The following is a 21,873-nucleotide window of genomic DNA, read 5'->3' as shown; positions in this document are numbered from 1 at the left end:
AATTTCCCCGCGCTTTGCGTCAGCTACATTTAATTACTTCTAGTTTTAATTGGTTCACTGTATCGTCCGTGTCCTTTGCGCTTGGATAGAGTGCCTACTATGGCTCTGGTTTTACGACACTCAATTTAAAACCGCTCTATACATAACTATAATTCAGTTTGAACTCTACTGACGGTACTGACTGCTGTTCATAGACACCAAAGGTTACCTGTTGCCTATCGGTGAAAACAGGCCTCGGGGCAATATCATTATTCAAGAGTCTTATACTCGTGAGTTTGATAGGATCGATACTGAATAGCCTCCACTTTGTTTTGTCTTCTATAAGTTCAATGTATCAAATTGACGTCAGTTTTTTATGCGTCTGTCCTAGCCTCTTATTGATGATGAATTGCGTCATAACATTTTCAAAGTGGCTGTGGAATAAAAAAGTCCATAAAATCTCACTGGTTAAAAAGTTGACAGTTTGACAACTGAAAGTTGAACTTGAAAGCTTACATAAATTAAAATTTTATCCGTCTGTACTCTTATTGATGATAGAAATGAGCCACTTCGTCACAAAAGGAACGCGTGATAAGCCCAAAGTGCGTCTGCGTGGGCGGCTAGTTCGAGCCCTGGCTGGGGACATTGTGTTGTGTTCTTGGGCAAGACACTCTTTAGTCTCACAGTGCCTCTCTCCACCCAGGCGTATAAATGGGTACCGGTGAACTTAATGCTGGGGGTAACCCTGCGATGGAGTTGTGACATAGTCTGTATCAAATGTTAAAATTTGTCTTTATTTGTGTGGAAAAGATCGAAAAAAAAAACAACAACAACAACAACAACGTACAACCTCAGTTGTAATGTAATCCAGTAAATTCAGTGAACAATACTTTGTATTGATAACGTGTCCTCTAGTGAATGAAACGCATTCATAAGCTTACGTTATAACAGAGCTCAGTTTCCTCCAAAAGAAAACGTCACTCAGGTCTAGCTTGAAATCAGTGAGATTTTCGTATCCAGTCGTCCAGAAAAATCAGTGATCCCAGCACTTCTTGAAAACATGGTCACGCCGTTTTTGTTCACTTCACACTGAACAAATAGTCCCGGGGGAGGGAAACTTTCATATAAAAAGGACAGGGGTGTTCGTTGTACCCTTTAGGGGTTAAAAACGTGTTTTTGGTCCCTCTTAGGGTGTTCTCCCACAAAAGGTCCGCAGCAGAACTTTGATGGTACCTATTAGTGTATTGAGCCAAAAGAATATACCACAGGAGATAAATAAAATGTGTTGTTTGAGAACTGGTACCTCTTAGCGGTGAAAAACATTTCAAGTCACGCCCACAAAACAGGATTTTGGTAACTCTTTGGTAACTCTCTTTTCAAAATTTCTGATGAGCATCCCCGTCCCTTTTATATGGGAGACCCCCCCTGGGTTAATACTCTGGTAATGATTTCTGTTTTCCACGTCTTTGCTGTTCTGAGCTCACAGCATCTTCTTGCTGTTACTGTTCTTTCTCATCATCAGACTTTCTAGTTGATTTTTCATATTGCTTTGCTCTGGAGAAGAGGTCTTCCACAAGGCTATGTAAGTTTGGTAACTGTAGTAATGAGAGATAAAAAAAGCTGTGTTCAATTGTCTACTGATTATCTAATAATATATATTAATTAGAAGATTAAAAGTAAATTAACTACATTAACTACCAATAAGATAATCAGTGGCTAAAGTGCAAAAATCTTGTTTGAAGGAATCATGGCTTTCACTGTCTGGCCAAAAAATCCAAAATGATTTGAAGAAGTCATTGAATAAAGTAAAGGCTTTTGATTCAGTTTAGTCATGACATTTTACACAGTGTATTTTACATTTTACAAACAATGTGGTCAAAACAAGTTATTGGTCTGACTTAGTAGTTGCCTGATCCAACCAGCAGCAGTCTGTTGAGATGAATGGTGTTAAATCACATCTATTATAAAGGACGTACATGTATGTTGTTCCACAAGTGTCTGACGCTGTTCTTATTCAGTGTATGAGGATGATTTGGCAAGAGTGATCACAAGGTGACCTACATGTACAGATTCAACTCTGATCATGAGTTACTGGCCCAAACACAGCTATCTCACTGCTAATAATTAGGTGAGGAGTATGGTGGGCATATTGACAGTATCTTGGACTCTGAGTTGGGAAGACTCTGGACTGCTCCCAAGCCAGGGAGCAGGGAGCAGGGCTGCCATTATGTTTTACATGTACATCTTCACACCTGTAACAAACTTGTGAGTGAATTGTATCAACTGTATGCAGGTTCACCCACAAACATCAAGGACCCATCAAACAAACTCAGCCACAGCAGGTGTTACAGGTTTGGCCGTTATTGACAGCCCTGATTGAATATCCTTATTCCTGGGCAAGACACTATGTTCATTGTCTCTCTCCCCCCAGTTGTGTGAATGAAAACTGACAAAATGCTCCAGGGAAACATGGCAAGAATGATGGGGATAATCTTTGCATATGCAGTATAACAGCATTGGAGAGGTACTGATAAAGAAGGGGAAGGTACATGAGAACAGAAAATGCATGTTGAGTGGGCCCTCGCTTCTTTCTCTCCTAATGTTTCTCTTTTCTTGATGCACTCTTCAAATTCCCCTCCTATATAATATTACTCCTGTAAGCTGCAACATAAAAGTTGGACAGCATCCCACCAAGGGTAGCTTACCTCATATGTCTGAGCTAAATACACACCAAATACATTGCCCACTGCAAGGCCAGTCTGTGTAAAAAAAAAAGAAAACAATGTTCAAATAATAACTACATGTAAGGAATGCCTGTACCACTTACCATAAATGCCAAACTTATACGCCTTGAATCTTAACCATCAAAGATGCTTGCAAATATGAGGAGACATCCCAGCAAATGATTAAGTTTCTATTTCCCTCTTTCTTACAAAGAGTCACTTGTTGTTGGATAGAACAAACAGAAGAGAAGTTTATCAAAATAGTTGATGTTGTGGAGCCTGCCCATGGTTACCAAGAGCTGGTTCATTTGTAAAACAGTGAAAAATTTAAAAAAAATTAAAAAGTTAAATACATGCCAGGCATAAGCACAGGACAGTCATTTATGAGAACTTGATCATACAAGCTTGCATCTATTGAAATGACAGGGATGCTTACCCAACAAAACTCAAAAAGGTACCAGAACGTTTATAGATGGGCATGCCCCTATACTCCCCTACAAAGCTGAAGATGGCAAACAGAAAAGAGAGATGGCTCAAAACCATGGGCGCTTTCCATTCAACAAAAATCACTGGTTCAAATTTTTTGAATTTTCGCTGGTCGAATGGAACGTGTCCGACCGCTTCCCAGAATTCGAGGTCACATGCTCTGTAAAACAGGGCATGCTGGGTGAAACTTTGTTGTGTTTGAAAATGGCGGACTTTTTGAACATTTTCACGGCTTTAGAGCAGGATGAGTGTGAAACAACAAGTTGTACCATTCTCGATAGCGACAGCGACGTAATACTTCTCGCTGCAGTTGCCTGCTTTATGCGGAGGGAATTAACTCGTGTAAATGGGTACTTTGAAGTAACTATTCCAGTGTACTTGTTGGGGGAGTTCAAAAACCATTTCTGGATGACTAGGGAAACGTGTCAGTTGTTGACACAAGAAATAATGCACACTGGGCGGATTCCAACTGGCAATTCATCTGGGCGGCCTGCAATTTTACCAGAAAAACAAATACTGCTGTTCCTTTGGAGTGTGGCAAACGCTACTCCGCCCGCCATCATTGCTTTTTCAAGTGTCCACGTGAGCTCACGCTTGGTAGGGAGACTAAACCCGACATCTCTTGCAAATGGAACACAAAATTTTTGATAATTCTGGAAATTCCATTAAAGAGGGTGCACTCAAAACGTATTCCTAAATTTTCGAAAACTTTTCCCGGAATTTTTACCGTTCCATTCAATTTCGGAGTGGAAATCTCGGACTTTTTGGTCGAATGGAAAGCGCCCCATTTTCACCACTTCACCACTAGGTGATCACAATTCTAAAACATTAGTTCACAGTTCACACCGACCAAAATCCTGAACATTACCACAATAACTCAGGCTAAGCAAGAATGATCAACAATTTTTCCCCAAAAGGTACAAGGTGCATCCCCGTAATGTTTTTGACAGAGCAGCCCCCCTCCGCCCCGCCCCCCCCCCCCCCCCCCCCACCACTACACCCCTCTCAACCTCCCCAAACCAGGACCAACCTGATCCGCTCCTATTGCCTATAACCGGTGCTATAACAACAGCGGCTAGTTACAGGGCCTCCCAACACGCAACCCTTTGAGAGGTACTGAGGGTGTACCATGCCTTTGTCATAGCTCTCTTCCGCATGCCCAATCAGGCAAATAAGAAGTAGAAGATCGTCCACACGGCCGTCCAAACGTGATCACAAATTGTCCGACACAATATGCCGTTAGATATTGCTCACTGCACTGAACTTCAAGTTATCGTAAAAACATGATCACTTCAATGTGCTGAATATTTCTAGGCAGATTGTGATAACGTTGAATTGTAAAGTACTTACCACAAGAGAAACCAACTGAGATGAAGTTGGCATAGTACACTAAACGAATTTTAAAAACACTTGAATCACGGCTCTCCCTACTTCGATGGCGATTGTCTTGACCGTGGGGTCGACCGTGGGGGATCTGGTCACACACCGCGCCCGCAATGTGCACAACCAGCGAGCATTTTCAATATGGCGGTCAACATGGCGAAAAGTTGGTGCGTTTTCCGTGTTTCGAAGGAAATGTTTCCTTTCCCCTCGCGTCTTGTGAGGCAAACGTTTGAAATCAGGACACGTAGCGCATGTACAGAAGGTAAGTACGCCTTTATACATGGAGTTCTCTAGAAAGTACAACTCCTAGAAAATAATACATCTCGTAAAGTTGCCCTTAGGAAGTGGAATGGGCTGTTGTGCATGTCTTCTGTTTGTAAGCATAAAATTATCCTTTTCAATTTCAAACTCTAGATATATTACAATTTGCCACCTACGTGTAAGAATGTAGACTTTGCACTGCTTTGTAAAACCTGATACAAATATACTGAGACGGAATATCTTTGGCTTTCCAAAATCTGTAGGGATAAACACTACACTGAATGAGATGAAACTGACAAAGGTTCTATTGAGACCTTACACTACTGTAAAATTGATATTTAAATCGTTTAAAAATCCAAGCTTTCACGGATCTGCGGCATCATCGGGGATAAGAAAAAATATTCCACCCAAGGCTCAGACAACATCCAACGATTACTGAATGAGATAATTGTGATAAGTGTTAGGTTGTGTAGTCAATTACAAGGTGATGTCTTGAAATATATTTCTGTCAGCTCCTAAATCCCAGGAAGATGGTGAGCTGCCAACAAAAAGGAAGGAGCTCAGGAAAATGAAGTCAGCAATATACAAGAAAAACAGGCAAGATCCAGCCATGGAAAAAGCAGCACGACAAGGAGAATGTTAGTGTTTTAACATAAACCTCTCTAACTTGTACATTATGCCCATAAGTTCAGAGCAGAAAAATGCAATAGGTATATGCAAGTTTTGGTGTGTTTGCCAGGCCCCAAGTTTGAAAACTTGGTAGGAATTTAGTTGATTGTGTAAGCAAAAAGAGTTACGAACTTTATATGCTTTCCTGATTTTCTAGGTAAGCAGCAACATTTTAATGTCACTAATGGAAACCTGGTGCATTGTTTTCCTGGAGAATCAGTTTTTTTGGTTAAAATTAACATTAAGAAGGTTTCCGAACTCTTTTTTTCCCCACAGTATACAAAGACACATTATTTTCAACAAACCATCTTTGCATGTTGCTTCAATCTATATAAGCAACCCACTGAATACAGTGTATATAAGCAAGAGAGCCTCTCAGCTGGCAGGGGGAGGCTTTTTTCTTAACAGTGAAATGCCGAAAAAATTCATGTTTGCCCAAGTATAAGTAAATCAACCGAACTACATCCTTGTACACTGTACCTTATTACTGCTTATTAGCAGTCCACCGATCTTTCCACTATTGCAGCCTGCATTATTACCTGAGCCCGCAAGTAGGGCTGGGGATGCACAGAAAGCTGCGCAGTACGTTTTTGCAACTCTGAAGCCCATGAGTATAACATGTTCTTGGCTTTTTACAAAATGATCAAAATTCAGTTGCTCACCGAAAAGTCCAGAAGGAAGAGATTGCACCACTTGCATTTGTTCACTCCTCTTCCACGTCTCCCTTCTCCATTCTTGGATCGGGATCTGTGCCCTTTAATATGCATTTTACACAATCAACTAATAGTGTTAAGCTTATAATGACATACAGTGTAAGGGGATTTTGAATTCAACAGTACTCATACCACTGGACACAGTGAGAAAGGAATGGATGTCAAAGAGTGAATTCTCCATAACAACAAAGCTTGCGAGGCATTATGACATCTTTGAGCACATGTTCAATAGAGAAGAGTTCACACCAACAGTGATGATGTCAGTTACATTTGGGGAGACAGATCACGTGCATAATGGGAACTTTTTAACACCTTCTCAGGTCAGGGTCAATACTGTTAGTAATACTTTCAATTTGAATGAAAAATCATTCTCTCATTATTTAGAGGATGTCACATGGTAGGAAATAACAGTATTTTTATGAACAAGCACTGCGAGAAAGTGAACTATGGTTTTTTAACCAGCCACCATGTAATTTTCTTTTCTGACTATAAAAGAATTTATTGCTTGCCATTTTCATTGACTGTCTGTACAAAGAACTGTGAAAAAAGCTGAAAATGAAGTCATCAATATCCTTTCGTCACACATGAAGATATGAGAAATACATGTCCACCACTCACATCACAAATGTAGTTTCATAAAGTGGTGTATTTTCCACTAAAACACTTGTAACTATATAATAAAATGTCATATTATTTTAGGACAAATCAAATATAACATGTGCAGTGATTGTCCAAGATCAAGATATGTTTTAGTCACAGTTTTCTTATTGTCATAGGCTTCTTGTCAGCCAACTGTCAATTATGTCTGCTCAGAAGACAGCCATTGGACACTTGTATTTTCTAATCCAGGTATAAACATTTAGCTTTCAGTAATGGGGGGGGGGGGGGGGGGGGGGGAGGCAGTGGACCAGATGGTTCTGCTCTCCACATCATTTTTGTACCAATTTCACACACTGTACATTGTACATTACTTTCCCATCCTCTGGGCTGTATGTACAATAATTATTGGTGAATGTATACTTCACAGCACTTTTTCCTTGACCTGCTTCTAGCTCTTGTCCTCAGAAATCCTAAATTTATCTCTGTTTTCTCTCCCAACCTTTTCCCCCTGAAATGGGTTTCAAGACCAAGATCGGTGCATATTTTTTATAGATATATAAAGTTTTATATATACTGTAAAATTTCTGTAGACTAAGCATAAAAAGTATGTCATTTCAAGAAAAAGTAATCAATAGCTATTCCAAGGAGTATTAAATTTTATTTATATAAACATATTTTTGCTTTTAGATGGCAACCTGATAGACAAGGATACAGAATTTTTACACTGGATGATGTGAGTCATCAACCACAAAATTGTAGTTTGTACTGCAATCATTAATTAAAAGCAATTATTTGTACATGTACACTGTACAAGTTAATTTCCAAGTTAATTTATCCCTTTCATATTAGTTAGTCTGACTGTGCTATTTTAGTGTAACATTATCACATTTTTTTCTGTTTTGCATCATAATCCTTAATTATTCTTATTTTCATCACGCATAATTTGTTATTAAAATTATTTATTGCTCATTTTCAATTGGTAATCTTGTACAACTGACAATGGATGACATTTTATCTGAAACATGTTTTGTTATTTAATATAAGATATGAACTTCAAACACATTGTGTGGTTTGTGAAAGCATCATGAATCATACTTTGTATTACTAAGAAGCCTTGTTATTAAATATACATCAGGGGTGTAGCCAGCCTTTTTGCTTAGACGGGTTCCTAATGTATATTGCTTGCCTGATTGACAATTGAGTGACGGAGGCGCTCTTTACTAGGGGGGTCCGGGGGCATACTCCCGTGGAAAATTTTTGAATTTTGGGTTTTCATAAATGGCATTTCCTTGATTCCGAGCACAAATTTCAACAATTGCCATTTTTGCAAGGACCTTGCAAAAATGTCATTGTTGCACCAATGTCAATTTGCCTACCATAATGGATGTTCATTAGTGCAAGTCCAGACTCTCGCACACTGGTCATGGTCACCCTCAGATAAGTTTTCAATCGCCGCAATGTGCTGAACGATCACTCACATTCTTCAGAGGTAATTGGCAACCTACATAAGATGTGCAGCAACTTAGGTACATTTGGAAAGAATTCATGGTTGCATTCTTCTAATGCCTGATCTGCACTGCTGGGTAGGTCTTGATCCTTTAGCCAATTGTGCCGCCAATGGAAAAGTTCCACATTTCATGCTCCTATACTATGATCCGTCCAACTTACATTATGTACCCTTATAATATTGTAACCTGGGATCTAGCATGTGATGCCTTTTTAAATTGATTTTCTTTTGTTGTTCTTCAAAAATGAAAATCTCGTCTCGCTATATTTCGAAAGGGGGGTTCTGATACTTTTTTCCTCTTGAAATAATATCTTTATTTTTCATAACCCAAAAGGGGGGTTCCAGAACCCCTGAAACCCTCTCCTGGCTACGCCCCTGTATATTTACTGCTTTTTCTTTCTGTTCAGAGGAAATATTCCAGGCTCCAGAATAGCTAATGGTGAGGTTCTCTGTGAATATCTGCCACCAGTGTCAGCCCAGGGAACAGGATTTCATAGATTTGTTTTCTGTTTGCTCAAACAAAGTGGTAAACTGGATCTAGGAAATGACCTCTGTAGAAATGGAAGGTACGTACCAGACTGTGAATCAAGCTTAGCACAGTGAGGTGAACACAACAGGCAAATGTGTGTGACTGTACACATGTAGAGCTACATGTGTATAACAGTAATGCTCTGTTATAAAGTTACAAGAAGTTTGGAGAGTGCTCTAGGAGTTAGTAAAGAGTTGTAAAGAGTGGACAAACAGAGATACTGTGAGGAGTGGCCAATGGTCCTTCAAAAACCATGGGTATCACAACATTATATTGAATTTTACAGGTTGTGCAGTCTTGTTTTGTAACCGTTTTTGTGCATCTCGCACTTGATTTTTTTACAAAGCTGTAGACCACCGAGTCTCTTTTTTTGTGAGGCTAAGAAAAGCTAAGGGCCTTGAAGTACCAATTTGATTTGTTTACTGTTATCAATTTGTTTGTTTGCAGCTCGCATTTATGACACATTGAAGTCTCAGTCTCGCAGTTGAAGAGGTCAAAATGCCTGTGGCTTGCAAAAATGCTAGTCTCGCCTTCTTGCAGTCTCACATTTACCATTCATCACCCCTTCTGTGAGATTCATGTTTGTCAAAGAACACAACACACCCCCTACCTGTGCTCAAACTGCACTCCACTCAATCTGTAATCCAGAGTACTTTCATTTACATGTACCTGGCTTACAGTACATGTACGTGATGCTTACCCTCCAAGTAGCAGATAAAAACTATTCTGTAATGTGGACTAACCAGTAATTAACTATTGTTTTCAACAGAGATATCACCAGTCGTACATTCTCCTTAGCTAAGTTTCTTTCTGATCACGACAACCATTTGACTCCTGCTGGCTTGTGCTTCTTTCAAGCCACGTGGGATGAGAGTGTCACCCAAACATTTATGGAAATGTTAGGTACAGTATTAAAGTATCTATAATAGTTTATTTAATATATAGGTACATGACTTTGTACAACTTCATATTGGAATGTTGATATATTATTATAATCATAAATATTACACTTCAAAATAAAACTTACTTCTAGTACTATATGTAGATCTATATAATGTGAGATAATAAACACACTTGACACTCAAATAGATCTACATGTAAGTTCTAGAAATTCACTGTCCCTTGCACTTCACTTTGTAAATCTTAATAGATGTTGAAACTTGGTACTATATATTTACTTATCCTAACACATGTGGTCTGTAATTTCACCAACTGCAAGCCCCTCCCTGTACAAGATGTTTTGTATTTTGTGTTACCACGTGCCCACATTAATGAATCATATGGCAAATTTAACGGATATTGGCAACAAAAATATTCACGATGCTCAACAAAAGTAAAAAATTGCTTTTGCTAACTGTGGGGAATGTTTTTATCAACTTTTTAAGGGTATTAATTGTCTTGACTGCTACAGTTACAGTAAGATTATTTATAACCACTGATTGAACGTTTTTGTACATTACATTGTATGATATTAGTGTATGTTGAATTATATATGTCTATGGTCTATTTTTTTTGTAGAATACTCAATAGATATCTGACATGTTACATGTATTGTAAAAGTGGAAAATCCCTTTCATTTTATCCCTGATCTAGGGCATACAGGCCTTCCTACAGTGTACTATTAATAATAATACTTATCATTTGATGCATTTTTTCTTCTGTTTCACTGGCCAAGAGTGCAAATAACAGCCTACAAATAATGGTCTGCTCATTCTTAATACCATCTAAATGTGTTTTGCTGCAAATATTATTCTGTTCATGTGTAATAATTATTGTAACCAAGCTCTTGTGTGAAAAATGGCATATTGCTTCCCTGAGCTGTCAGAATGATTAAAATATGAAAACAAACTTGGTGATTGAATGATAAAACATATATTTTAGACTTTTATTTTTTAGAGGACCCTCCTAAATATCGCCTCTAGGTGATTGGAGGCCTCCTCTTAAAATATTAATTTGTTATTTAAAATATTAATTTGTTATTATATATAAAACCATTACGGAGGCAGCATGGCCAAGTGGTTTAGGATGCTGGTGTTGTAATCCAGAGGTCCTGGGTTCAAGTCCTCCACCCTGTCACTTGCGGGTTTTGTTCCTCATTAGTCCTGAGTTCAAATCCTCGGTCACACTTCTCAATTAATAGCCAACTGGTCTGCCTCCTGCCAATTGGGATTTTTAACTATGTTACGTTTATTTGAAATATTTGTTTCCTTGTTTCAGTGGCATGCCTGTAAACTAGCTAAGCTTAGTTGCTTGTATAGCTAAGTGCATGACCACTATAAATAAGATTTACATTTTTACATTACAACAATATTATTGAAGTCGGTTATATATCGCAAAACATCATGATTTGTCAGTGTCTCGCTGATCAATTATTTGCCTCAGCCTTCAGCTTCAGAAAATAAATGATCTGCTCGCCACTGACAACCTCGTCCAATAATTGTTAATTATTTTGAGTGTATTGGCCTATTGGGTAAGTGTTAAGTTATCATATTTGGTAAACTTGCCCCACATTTGGTGTACATGTCGCTTGTTTAATTCCTCCTGGGAGTCATACATACACATGTACTTCATGAGTTGTTCCCAAGATAGATTTTTTCCTGTTCTAATTCCCTGCCAAAAAACACTCTACTTATAAATCTGGAATTTAAGGGTCACGCATTTAACAATAAATTGCAGGACAGTTACCAGTTGATTAGTGATACAAATTTTATTTATACACTGCAGATTTCATTTACACTGATGGATACTCTGGTTTTTATTAATTTAGAGATATTTGTTTGCCCAGGTATGACGGAACCTGTGTACAAGGCCAAAGAGTTTTTGAAACCTGAAGAAATTCGGAAAAATCTAATCAGAGAATTGTCAGAAAGGAAGTACAGAAATATGTGACATGGTTCAGACAATGTAGCACAATCTTAGAAAATGCAACATGTACCAGTAGTTGAATGTCAAAACCAACTCTCTGTACATTTTCCAGTAAATGTTATAGTGTAAATAAACAAATATTCTACATGTACAAAGAATTCAAACAGTGTACTTCTACACATGTATGAGTAATTCACATCAACTGACTTGGGGTGCATTACTTTGGGAAAATCCCAAATCTTTACTAAACAGATCAATCCAAGATCACACATTCAGCAAAGAAATCGAAGAATCCTTGCCTAGAGTGCATTTTTCGGGTCCTTTGATGCACCATGATCCTGGTGATCTTGGATTTCCATTTGGGGTATTTGCTCCCCATTTGCCCAAAGCATAAACCAACTGTTCACTTCATGTAAGACCATGTAAATGGCAACCTGACATGGTATCATACATTATTGCATTTCACATGTTTTCTCTAACTCACAGTGAAATGGTACTGTAAAGGGCCAGGTTGTTCAAAACACGATTAAGCTAACCCAGGATTAGTGAGAATTTTGATTTCAATTTTGTAACTTTTTGGTGAGGTTTTCTGTTTATATTATTTGTCTTTCAGTTTTGAGTTTTAAGGCAGGAGTCTACATGAAGGCCATATTTTGGCTGGGTATTATGGTTTTAATGCAAAAATCTCGTTCAAGCAGTCAATAATCTCTCTGCTCACCCCACATATCTATGTTTTGGGCTGTTTTGTAAATTTTTTGGTGATTTTTAGTTATGTTTGGAGATAAATAGTTTTTCTCAAAGATTTAGTTAAATTTATGGAAATAGGAAATTTTGAAGAATTGGTCTTGTTTGAAAATTAGCATTTGGAGTTAAAAATTGGTAGACGTACATCAAACAGTTGTCCACCAACCTGGGGTGCCCTTTCGGGGGCGTTCAACTGTCTGGTGGTGTTCCATAACCCACTTAAATTCATGTTTACCCCCTCCTTAATAATCTTAAACTGCACAATACATAAGCAATGAAACTTAAATTCATGTTTACCCCCTCCTTAATAATCTTAAACTGCACAATACATAAGCAATGAAAAACATTTTTATACAAGAAAAATTGATACTTTGGTTAACTTTTGATTTTGGGTTAGTATTAACCGGCTTTCGAACAACCTGTCCCAGATGAATAACAGTATCGTAATATAGCTACAATGTTTATGGACATGGTTTTAATTATCACACCTGTTCAGAAGGTATGTCTTAATACCATTGGGGACTGGGAGAGAACTGATTTTACTGGCCGGTACATGATGCAAGATGACAACTCGGCATAAATGCTTTAAATCAAACCTTATGGGCATAGCCCAAATCCTTGCCATCCCATCACTATAACCAGCTGCTACATACTGTTGCGACTTTGAAAATGCGATGCCGTGCACAGTAGCATTGTGTCTGGGTGCAAAAGGGCTTGGTGATGTTTTACTGTCCAGATAGAAAAGTGCTTCTAAACTGTCACTATTCAGCATAATAATGCTGGCAGTTGATGTTCCAACTGCCAGCATTTGGCCATCAGGTGAATACTGACAAGAGTATAGCCTGACACGTGACACACGCTCTCTTTCACGAACATATCGCAGTTCACAGGCCCCAGACTGAATATCCAATTTGCGCCAGATTTCCACGCGTCCATCCTGTAAACAACACGCAAGCACTTCGTGCCTGGACGTCGGATTAAAAACACTCCAGCACATATTTCCTCTACATCTTCTCCTTAAAACGGTCACAACGTCCAGATTTTTGCTCCTCAGGATGCACAGCTGTTCTTTAGATGTTGACACCGCGATGTACTGGCCATCTGGAGAAAATTCGCAACATGTAACAAATCCACAAAAATCTGTGACATCGCGCAGAACTACCTTGGCTTCGATTTGCATCGATTTGACGTTCCACAAACTCAACTCGTTTGTCTCGCGCATACTATGAAAATCTAAAGAAGCAGCACTCACAATGTGTCTGGCATCGGGTGAAAATTTGCAAGAAAGCGCTTGGCCAGTCATGCCTGTACAGCAAGGCTGGAATTTATCGACTCGATCTGCAATTCCACTGCGGGAATTTCTGTTTCGCTTGACAAGTGCAACTTCCCCTCGTCCGGAGTTTGTGAGAAAAGTAATAAGTTCTCCGTCCCTCGAGATATCGCATTCTTGCGAATGGAAAGTGATGACTTCCTTCGTGCAAGAACTCGAATTGATATCGAACACTCTCAAATGGCCGACTCCTATGACAGGGCTAAAAGGCCCACAAGGTCTTGGAGTCGAGCAGGTGACGAGAACAGATTCATCGTCAGGTGCAAACAGACAACAGTGAACCTCTTCGTCGCTATCAGAACCTTCTCCTTCTTCTTCTTCGCTTTCTCCAGCAGCAGAACCGCGATGGTGGCGCAACTCAGCGATGACCCGAGGGAAATTAGAGAAAACGGAGCTTGTACCTCTCAATGGCTGTATTGGTTGACGCGGAAAAGCGGCAGGTGTTGGTTTATCGGTCTTCGTTCGACTTCGTGACTTTATCAACTTATTACCCATTTGATATCTGTGAGGTAATTAGCACATTTACCCTTCTTCTTCCTCCACAGTGTGCGAGTAAGCCTTTCAGCACATGAAAAATCTGACTACTCTTTGATCGAAATCGTTTACTCGACAAGAAAATAAACAATGGATTGATCATCCTGGAGTAAAGAGCAAACATGGCGACTTTTAAGAGGAAACTCCGCTGTACGTGTGTATTGACTGTTGGTATTGCGAAAACATAGGCACGCAACGCGTGCGAGAGTTATTTTTCGGATAGTGTTAAGGTGGCTCCCTATAGTTTAACGATCGCACGCGCGCTGAAGATGAAAGCTCAAGTAATCTATGCGCGCTCGAAGGAAAACGTCAGTGTTTTCGGATATTTTCTGACGTCAACATGAGCACAAAAAGCACAACTGATAGTGAATTTTCTCGCGTTTCCTTCGGTGGAATTCGTAAAATTTGGCAGATTGGTTGTAAATATTTTACTTTAGTCGGAGCTCGTTTTTCAGGGAAATCTATAAGACCAGATTTTTTGCAGCGGTAAAGGACATAAATTTGAAAAAATCGAAAAAACTGCCTTGACAAACCCTACCTTTTTCGTGTTTAAAATTCGTATCCCGCTGGAAGCGATGTGTTGTAAAAATTTTGGAAAATTTCACCGAAGAAAATTGAAGAAAATCACAAATAAAGCCGCACAAACAGTAAAAAAACACATTTGTTTGGGCATTTATAATTCAAGACTAAAGCCCGAAATTTTAACAGAGATGATAGCAAAACACTATTTAATCATTCGTTATTACATGTAATAAGTTTGCAAGGACTGGGTGTGAAAGCGAATGCAAAAACAACATTCAAAACATAACACTTTGGCGCGCAACGCCATAAATGATTACCCTATGGAGCCACCTTAAGCAGTTGTAGTGTTATATAGTTATCATCTAAGAGGAAATAAAGGGGATTACAACTAATACAACTAACAGAGTGTTCAAGTAGTACTTAATTTCTTGTAAGTCCTCCAACAGAACGAAGTTATCCTCGCATGAGCAGCTGCACTTGTACGCTTTGATGTCACAAAACATGCTCGCTGAATTACGGTGGTACCCAATCTTCCTCTTTCGGTAGATATTGGATAAATAAGGTACCTTGTGCGTATATGGCGGAGACGGCGAGGAAGACGTCTATAAGAAAATCTATTCAGTTCTAAATAGAAATACGAAAATTGTCCGAAAGCCACTACCACTTATTAGTGAAGGTGTCCCCAATTAGCTTACTGTTTTACCTTGAGCTAGAATTTTGACGCGTTAATAAAGTTAGTGATTGATTGATTGATTGATTGATTGATTGATTGATTGATTGATTGATTGATTGATTGATTGACTGGCTGACTGAGTAATTGACTGACTGACTGACTGATTGATTGATTGATTGATTGATTGATTGATTGATTGATTCACACTAATGGCCGATAGTGAGTAGCTCGAGTAGCTCAGCCAATCAGATTGTAGCATTTACATTAGTGTGCTTGTAGAATTCTACTAATTTACGTTAGTTTACACACGTACGTGTCATTCGTGAGAGTGAATTATATGAATGGGTTTCCCCACCGTGTAGAAATAGCCTTGGCCCGTCCGGTTGCTATTGTGCAAATTTCAAAAGGTGAGTGTCGCGTTTTCAATCATTTTTCCTCCTGGCTTAGCCGGTGCTTAAATATTTTAATCTATAACGAAAACAAAAAGCGGTTCAAGTTTGCAAATTGTGTCCTCAAGACTAAGTAATTTATTCTTGCGTATAAGAAAATAAAGTTGTAGTTAAACCTAGTTAATTCGGTTCCCAAAACAAAGAACAAAACATAACGTACAGGTGAATTAATCATAGCACCAAAAAAGTGAACACTTGGCGAAGCTTAATGTTCCCCCCCCCCCCCCCAAAAAAAAAATATTGTAGTGCAGTTCATACCGAATGAAAAATTCGGTCTATCAATTTGGTCTATTAACCTTAATAATTTGTAAATTGTCTTTCGCTCTGGCTTTTATGATACTCGCATTTATTTTCCATAAGATGCAAAGCTTCCAGAAGCTTTCACGTGACTTGCGCGTGGAGTGATGATGTGAATTAGCAGTGTGTTTCATACTCCGACAAAGCTAATTTAAATTCGGCCCTTTTATACTTCAAAGGCTATATATGACAAATGTTGCCAGCCTGCTTCTAATCTTTTACCACATATTTTATCGCTGCGATCGTTCCTACAACACGATATTTTTTTTTACCACTCGAAAATAAAATTCACATCTTCGCGCCGCCTAGTAATATCCCCTATGTGGTACTTGTTCAACGGTAGATCGCTCTACCATCATATATCGGGTGATGTGATGTTTCGTTACCTTAAACGTTACCAAGTGACTAGTCTCTTGAAGTTGCCATAGCAAGAGTGTAATCGACATAACCGTTAAGATACACCCATATAGTCTCAGGTGTTTGTAAAACTTGCAAGAGAGTCTGGATACCCACTTTTTCTCTCCAGGAAGAGATTATTAATAAAATCCCGTCCTGACTTCTTCATTTTAGATGTTTCTGGGAGCTTGCTTCTGGTGTGGGGAGAAGTCTTTTCGGCGTTAAAATGACTTTCAGTCCGCTTGAAATTTGTTTGTGCTCCCAGCCAAACTTCATGCGTTATTGTTTACATAGGGTTTAGAAAGTTACAAATTAATAAACGCTAGTACATGACTTGTCGGCGTCATCTTGTCGCCATTAATATTATCAACTGCAGAATAATTTTCAAGAAAAATGTAGATCAACCTTAAACATACAAGCGGTCTCCATTCGCGTCGAACTGTTTAATCAGCTGATTTTTTTCCTTGACTCTTTCACATCTAAATAATTAGTAAAATGTGTTTACACTTTCTCGATTATTAAGGATAATTTAAAATCTTTGCCTTCATCCCAATGATTGTTCGTGTTAATGAGCGTGAAATGGTTAAACCGTAGCAACTTGTTTAATTTTTTTCTCTCGTGCTAAAAAAGTTTCCCAGTTCTTAATTTGCCCTGTCAAAACTGCCATAAAACTCTACACCCAGGTTAAATAGTCTGGTGGAACCTCGATTTAACGAACCTCTATATAATGAAAGGCTGGGTATAACGAACGATATTCTTCGCCCCAGTAATAGTAAACGTGACATACGGAAAAGAACCCGATGTAACGTCACCTCGATATAGCGAACATATTTTGCCAGTCCCTTGGCCCTTCGTTATATCGAGGTTACCCTGTAATAAACTTTCAATCGACATAACATGAGAGATATCGGCCTTTCATTACGCAGTAAATTTGTGTCCCAAAAGCAGCCTGAATGTGCACTACAGGATTTCGCTCGCTCACCAAAACTTTTAATTTCAGGGAAATTTTCGACTTATAATGTGAGTGAAAAGAAAGCTCTCTCAAGCAGTTTAAATGGTTTATGGTGAAAGTTACGTTTATAGTAAGCTGGATTGACGGATGGCGAGAAGTCCTTTGATCCGCCATATTGGTTTCTAGCCGACCGAAACCGGCCATGTTCACGATAACTCCCAAAGTAAAATTTATCAGATTTTTAAAAACGGCACAATAATTTTTTTCTGCAGTCTGCATTTTATAATGACCGTTTTAAAAATTTGTAAGAGTCGTGTTTGAAAATCTGTGTTGATTGACTAGCATACGAAACATCAAGTTCTGTATTAAAATGCGTTGGAATACAATGTTTATCACTGCCTAATTAAGAACAAGAGTTTATACGTTGCGGTCATGACTTAAAGTTGCAAGAGCAAAGGGAAGCAATATCATTTTTAGATAAGGTTGCATCATTTCTAGATACTTTTGTATTATTGTTTAACATACCATCTACAGGTATATTACGAACTCACAATGAGACCAGCTCCCAGTTGGCCTGATAGCTCAGTTGGTAGAGCACTGCACCGGTCTCGCGGATGTCATGGGTTCGAATCCCGTTCAGATTATTTTTTCCAGGCTTTAATTTTACAACTGTTTAAGTTGTGTGCATAACTGCGATGATCAATCATATCTTTATGCTGTTGAATTATTGTTAAGAAATAAAGCTAAAACGTAAATAACACCACAAGTTCATATACAAAATGTAATTTTGTTGGGTTATGCAACAACTTGATTATGGGGTTGGGTCATGTAATTTTCAACCTTCGTTTAGGGGCGAATTACTCAGTTTGGTGACAAATGGAAAAACTGGGTCATCTGTTTTCTATCCACCACATTTTCAAATGCTCCGGCCGGCCCAACCTCTCCCCGCCCCCCTTCCCGTCCTCCAATCATTTTGGACATTTCCCGAGCCCTAATTATAAATACAGTAACATTCTTTCGGGCGTACCCCCAAACCTCCCTAGCGGCCCTAGCCTTTTGCGCCAAAGACGTTAAGGGAGGATATATTTCTTTTAATTTTTTTCTTTTTCTTTTTGAATTAAATACAATACTGCCTGCCATTCTTCCTGATTTTAAACCGTGGAACGCAACGCCCCAGCACAAAACTACTTTGATAACCAAGACTGTGTGTGCACGGCACTACCCTCTGCTTATCCTGGTCTCGTCTGCACCAGCAAATTTTGAAAGAAGATATTTGATTCGTCAAACATGGGGTGCCGATAACAGCACCGTTCCTCAGTGGAAGACATACTTTCTCCTTGGTCAAACACGGAATCCAGCACGATCAGGTTTGCTCAAAACAGAAAACAGCGTCTATGGCGACATGATCCGTGCGGATTATTATGAACATTACTGGAACCAGAGTTTGAAGATACAGATGGCCTTCGAATGGGCAGCCAGATATTGTAATTTTTCTTACCTTCTCAAAGCAGACGACGATATTTTCGTCAACTCTAAACGTTTACTGGATGTCTTACAATTGAAATCAACGCCTAAGAAAAGCCTTTATATGGGTAAACTTCATCACAATCCGTTTGTACAGCGAGACGGAAAATGGCGTGTCAGTTATGAAGAATACAGAGAAACACAACATCCAGATTTCTGTAGTGGTGCTGGCTTTGTTATGTCATATGATGTAGTCAAGAGTGTGGTTCCTTTATTTGATGTGATTAAGCCGTATAGACTAGACGATGTATATGTTGGAATGCTTGCAGAAAAACTCGGTGTAAGAGCAGTGAACCATGGAGGGTTTGTTATGCCAGATATTGAGATTCTTCGTGATGAATGTAATTTTGTTCCGAACACTCTTGTACAGCATCGAGCTATCGGAGAATGTTTAATTACATTGTTTAAGATTCACAATGGCTCTTCAGAGTTATAATTAATAATTCAATTGAAAAACATATTCCGTGTTTCTATTGGGTTTTGGTAGAATTTTACTACAGTAGTATAGTAATGGAAATGCAGCAATCTTATTGGTTGAGCTATCGTACACTATCAGCCATTAGTGTGCAGTGGCTGGGGGTCGTCCATACTGATTGGTAACGTTTTCTCTTTTCTCGGATGTTCTGAGAAAGATTTCGAAATATTACCGGATAATTGAATTTTTAAGAACATTGGAGAAAGGAAATTGTTGACCTGCATTCGACTTAAAAACTTAGAATTTTTCCATGAACTGATGAGCACCTGTAAGGGGCTGTAAAAATATAAACATTAGAATAAAAATAAGTTCGCAAAGCGTACTTGTGGTGTCATGCTTAGTTTTATTCCATTCAGTTGGAGTGTTGTTTTTAAATGTTAGTATCTGGGAGTTGAATTGCTACAAGTGAGAAGGTAGAAAAGTCGTTATAAATCTAAAGTGGGAAATTTATGGCAGAACACTGTTTACTTATTTGATTTAACCTCTACGCCTAATAATAATAATTTATTTACCTGTTAGTCCCTGCGGGACATAACACAACAACAATCTCTCAATTTAGCCCTATTTTGTGCAGCATGTTGTGCCTTGTTCCATGTGAGACAGAGGTTTAACTCTCTGAGCTCGGCACTGTTTACACATGTCAAGTGAACTTGCAAGTTCGCTTGACATGTGTAAACAGTGCCTCCCTTTTTCGATTTACATGTTATTTACAGGCTCTCTTTTTCAATTTACATGTTATTTAGAGCCTCCCTTTTTCTATTTACATGTTATTTACCGGCTCCCTTTTTCGATTTCCATGTTATTTACAACCTCACTTTTTCAATTTCCAGGTTATTTTCAGGCTCCCGTTTTTTATTTACATGTTGCTTTTAGCCTCCCTTTTTTCGATTTACAAGTTATTTACAAGCTCCCTTTTCAATTTCCATGTTATATACAGGCTTCCTTTTCCGATTTACATGCTATTTACAGGCTCCCGGCTTTTTCAATTTCCACGCTATTTACAGGATCCCTTTTTCGATTTACATGTTATTTACAGGCTTCCTTTTTCAATTTATATGTTATTTGCAGGCTCCCTTTTTCGATTTCCAGGTTATTTACAGGCTCCCTTTTTTCGATTTATACGTTATTTACAGGCTCCCTTTTCGATTTACATGTTATTTACAGGCTCCCTTTTTCAATTTCCATGTTATTTGCAGGTCCCCTTTACAGGCTCCTTTTTTCGATTTACATGTACATGTTATTTACAGGCTCCCTTTCTCGATTTACATGTTATTTACAGGCTCCCTTTTTCGATTTACATGTTTTTTGCAGGCTCCCTTTTTCGATTTCCATGTTATTTACAGGCTCCCATTTCTTATTTACATGTTGTTTACAGCCTCCCTTTTTTGATTTACACGTTATTTACGGTATTTTGGCAACCTCCGTGTATTAAATTTACATGTTATTTACGGGTTTTGCAGGTTAAATCACAAGAAATTTACAGGCTATTTACAGTATTTGCAGGAACAGTTTACATGCCGTTTACATGATCTTAGCCCTTTGCTTTGAAAAAAATTACAGTGTTCTCTCACCATTCACATGTTTCACTTGAAATATTAATATGTTTTTTTACATGGAACCTCAGAAACGTGTAAAACGGGAAAATCATGTAAATTATTCTTTACAGTCTCTTTTTGATTATTTACATGTTAATTACATGTTATTTACATACTTTGTAAATTTTCAACTCTCCCAGTGTTGTACATGTAGAGTCAAGATCAGTCACGGTTTGCGCATATTGAAAAGTTTAGCCTCAATTTTTCAAATTCGTCGCGTTTGTAATCCGTGTTAATTTTCTCCATCCTTAGCCATCCTTGGTCTTTCATGGTTTATCATTATCTCTTTGGTGTTTTTCTATCTTATTAAACTGTTATTTTCAGGTTTCCTACCATTGTAAGGTAATTTTGTGTATGGCCAAAATAACCCAAAATAACGTGACTGAGCCCCTTCAAATACATAACATCAATAACTGAGTCCCGCAGGGTTGTCAGTTGGTTTTTGAGTAGCAGTTTCATTGCAAAAAGTAAGTGGCTAAGGTTTGCGTGACACAGCATAAATTGACCAGCAATCATTAATTTACAAATAATCTTTAAGTTTATTTAGGTGGAACACTAGAGCTGTTTTGATCATTACGACTGTAATGAGTTCGAAGAAAAATTTGAATGTGTTATGTACACAATACTTTACAGATAAATAACCGGCACAATGAACTTTATTTCTTTC

At 38.4% G+C, this 21,873-nt stretch overlaps 4 protein-coding genes across 4 annotated transcripts; 2 read left to right on the top strand and 2 right to left on the bottom strand.

The window, feature by feature from the left end:
* Positions 1-823: 823 nt before the first annotated feature.
* Positions 824-4,658, bottom strand: LOC110067904 (uncharacterized). Its single transcript, XM_089297952.1, has 3 exons — positions 4,539-4,658; positions 2,685-2,738; positions 824-1,574 (listed from the first exon to the last, which is right to left on the bottom strand). The coding sequence occupies exons 1-3, from the start codon at positions 4,569-4,571 to the stop codon at positions 1,479-1,481; spliced, it is 183 nt and encodes a 60-aa protein (XP_089154078.1). The 5' UTR covers positions 4,572-4,658; the 3' UTR covers positions 824-1,478.
* A 5-nt stretch (positions 4,659-4,663) lies between these two features.
* Positions 4,664-11,873, top strand: LOC110067903 (large ribosomal subunit protein mL38-like). Its single transcript, XM_020775247.2, has 8 exons — positions 4,664-4,833; positions 5,345-5,470; positions 6,338-6,534; positions 6,991-7,063; positions 7,502-7,547; positions 8,729-8,887; positions 9,620-9,753; positions 11,636-11,873. Exons 1-8 carry the CDS (start codon positions 4,713-4,715, stop codon positions 11,737-11,739), a joined length of 960 nt encoding a protein of 319 aa, XP_020630906.2. The 5' UTR covers positions 4,664-4,712; the 3' UTR covers positions 11,740-11,873.
* LOC110067906 (uncharacterized) lies at positions 11,543-14,466 on the bottom strand. Its single transcript, XM_020775248.2, has one exon. It carries the CDS (start codon positions 14,282-14,284, stop codon positions 12,935-12,937), a length of 1,350 nt encoding a protein of 449 aa, XP_020630907.1. The 5' UTR covers positions 14,285-14,466; the 3' UTR covers positions 11,543-12,934.
* Positions 14,467-16,584: 2,118 nt separating this feature from the next.
* On the top strand, positions 16,585-19,572 carry LOC149106280 (beta-1,3-galactosyltransferase 5-like). The gene is made up of 3 exons (XM_089298393.1): positions 16,585-16,665; positions 17,037-17,093; positions 18,790-19,572. Exons 1-3 carry the CDS (start codon positions 16,585-16,587, stop codon positions 19,570-19,572), a joined length of 921 nt encoding a protein of 306 aa, XP_089154519.1.
* The last annotated feature ends 2,301 nt before the right edge of the window (positions 19,573-21,873 follow it).

The sequence above is a fragment of the Orbicella faveolata genome, unplaced genomic scaffold (assembly GCF_042242905.1).
Source record: "Orbicella faveolata isolate gen_17 unplaced genomic scaffold, um_ofav_v1 contig_3, whole genome shotgun sequence".
Taxonomy (NCBI): domain Eukaryota; kingdom Metazoa; phylum Cnidaria; class Anthozoa; order Scleractinia; family Merulinidae; genus Orbicella; species Orbicella faveolata.
The sequence above is the reverse complement of the archived record's forward strand: the minus strand, read 5'-3'. Positions and strand labels throughout refer to the sequence as shown.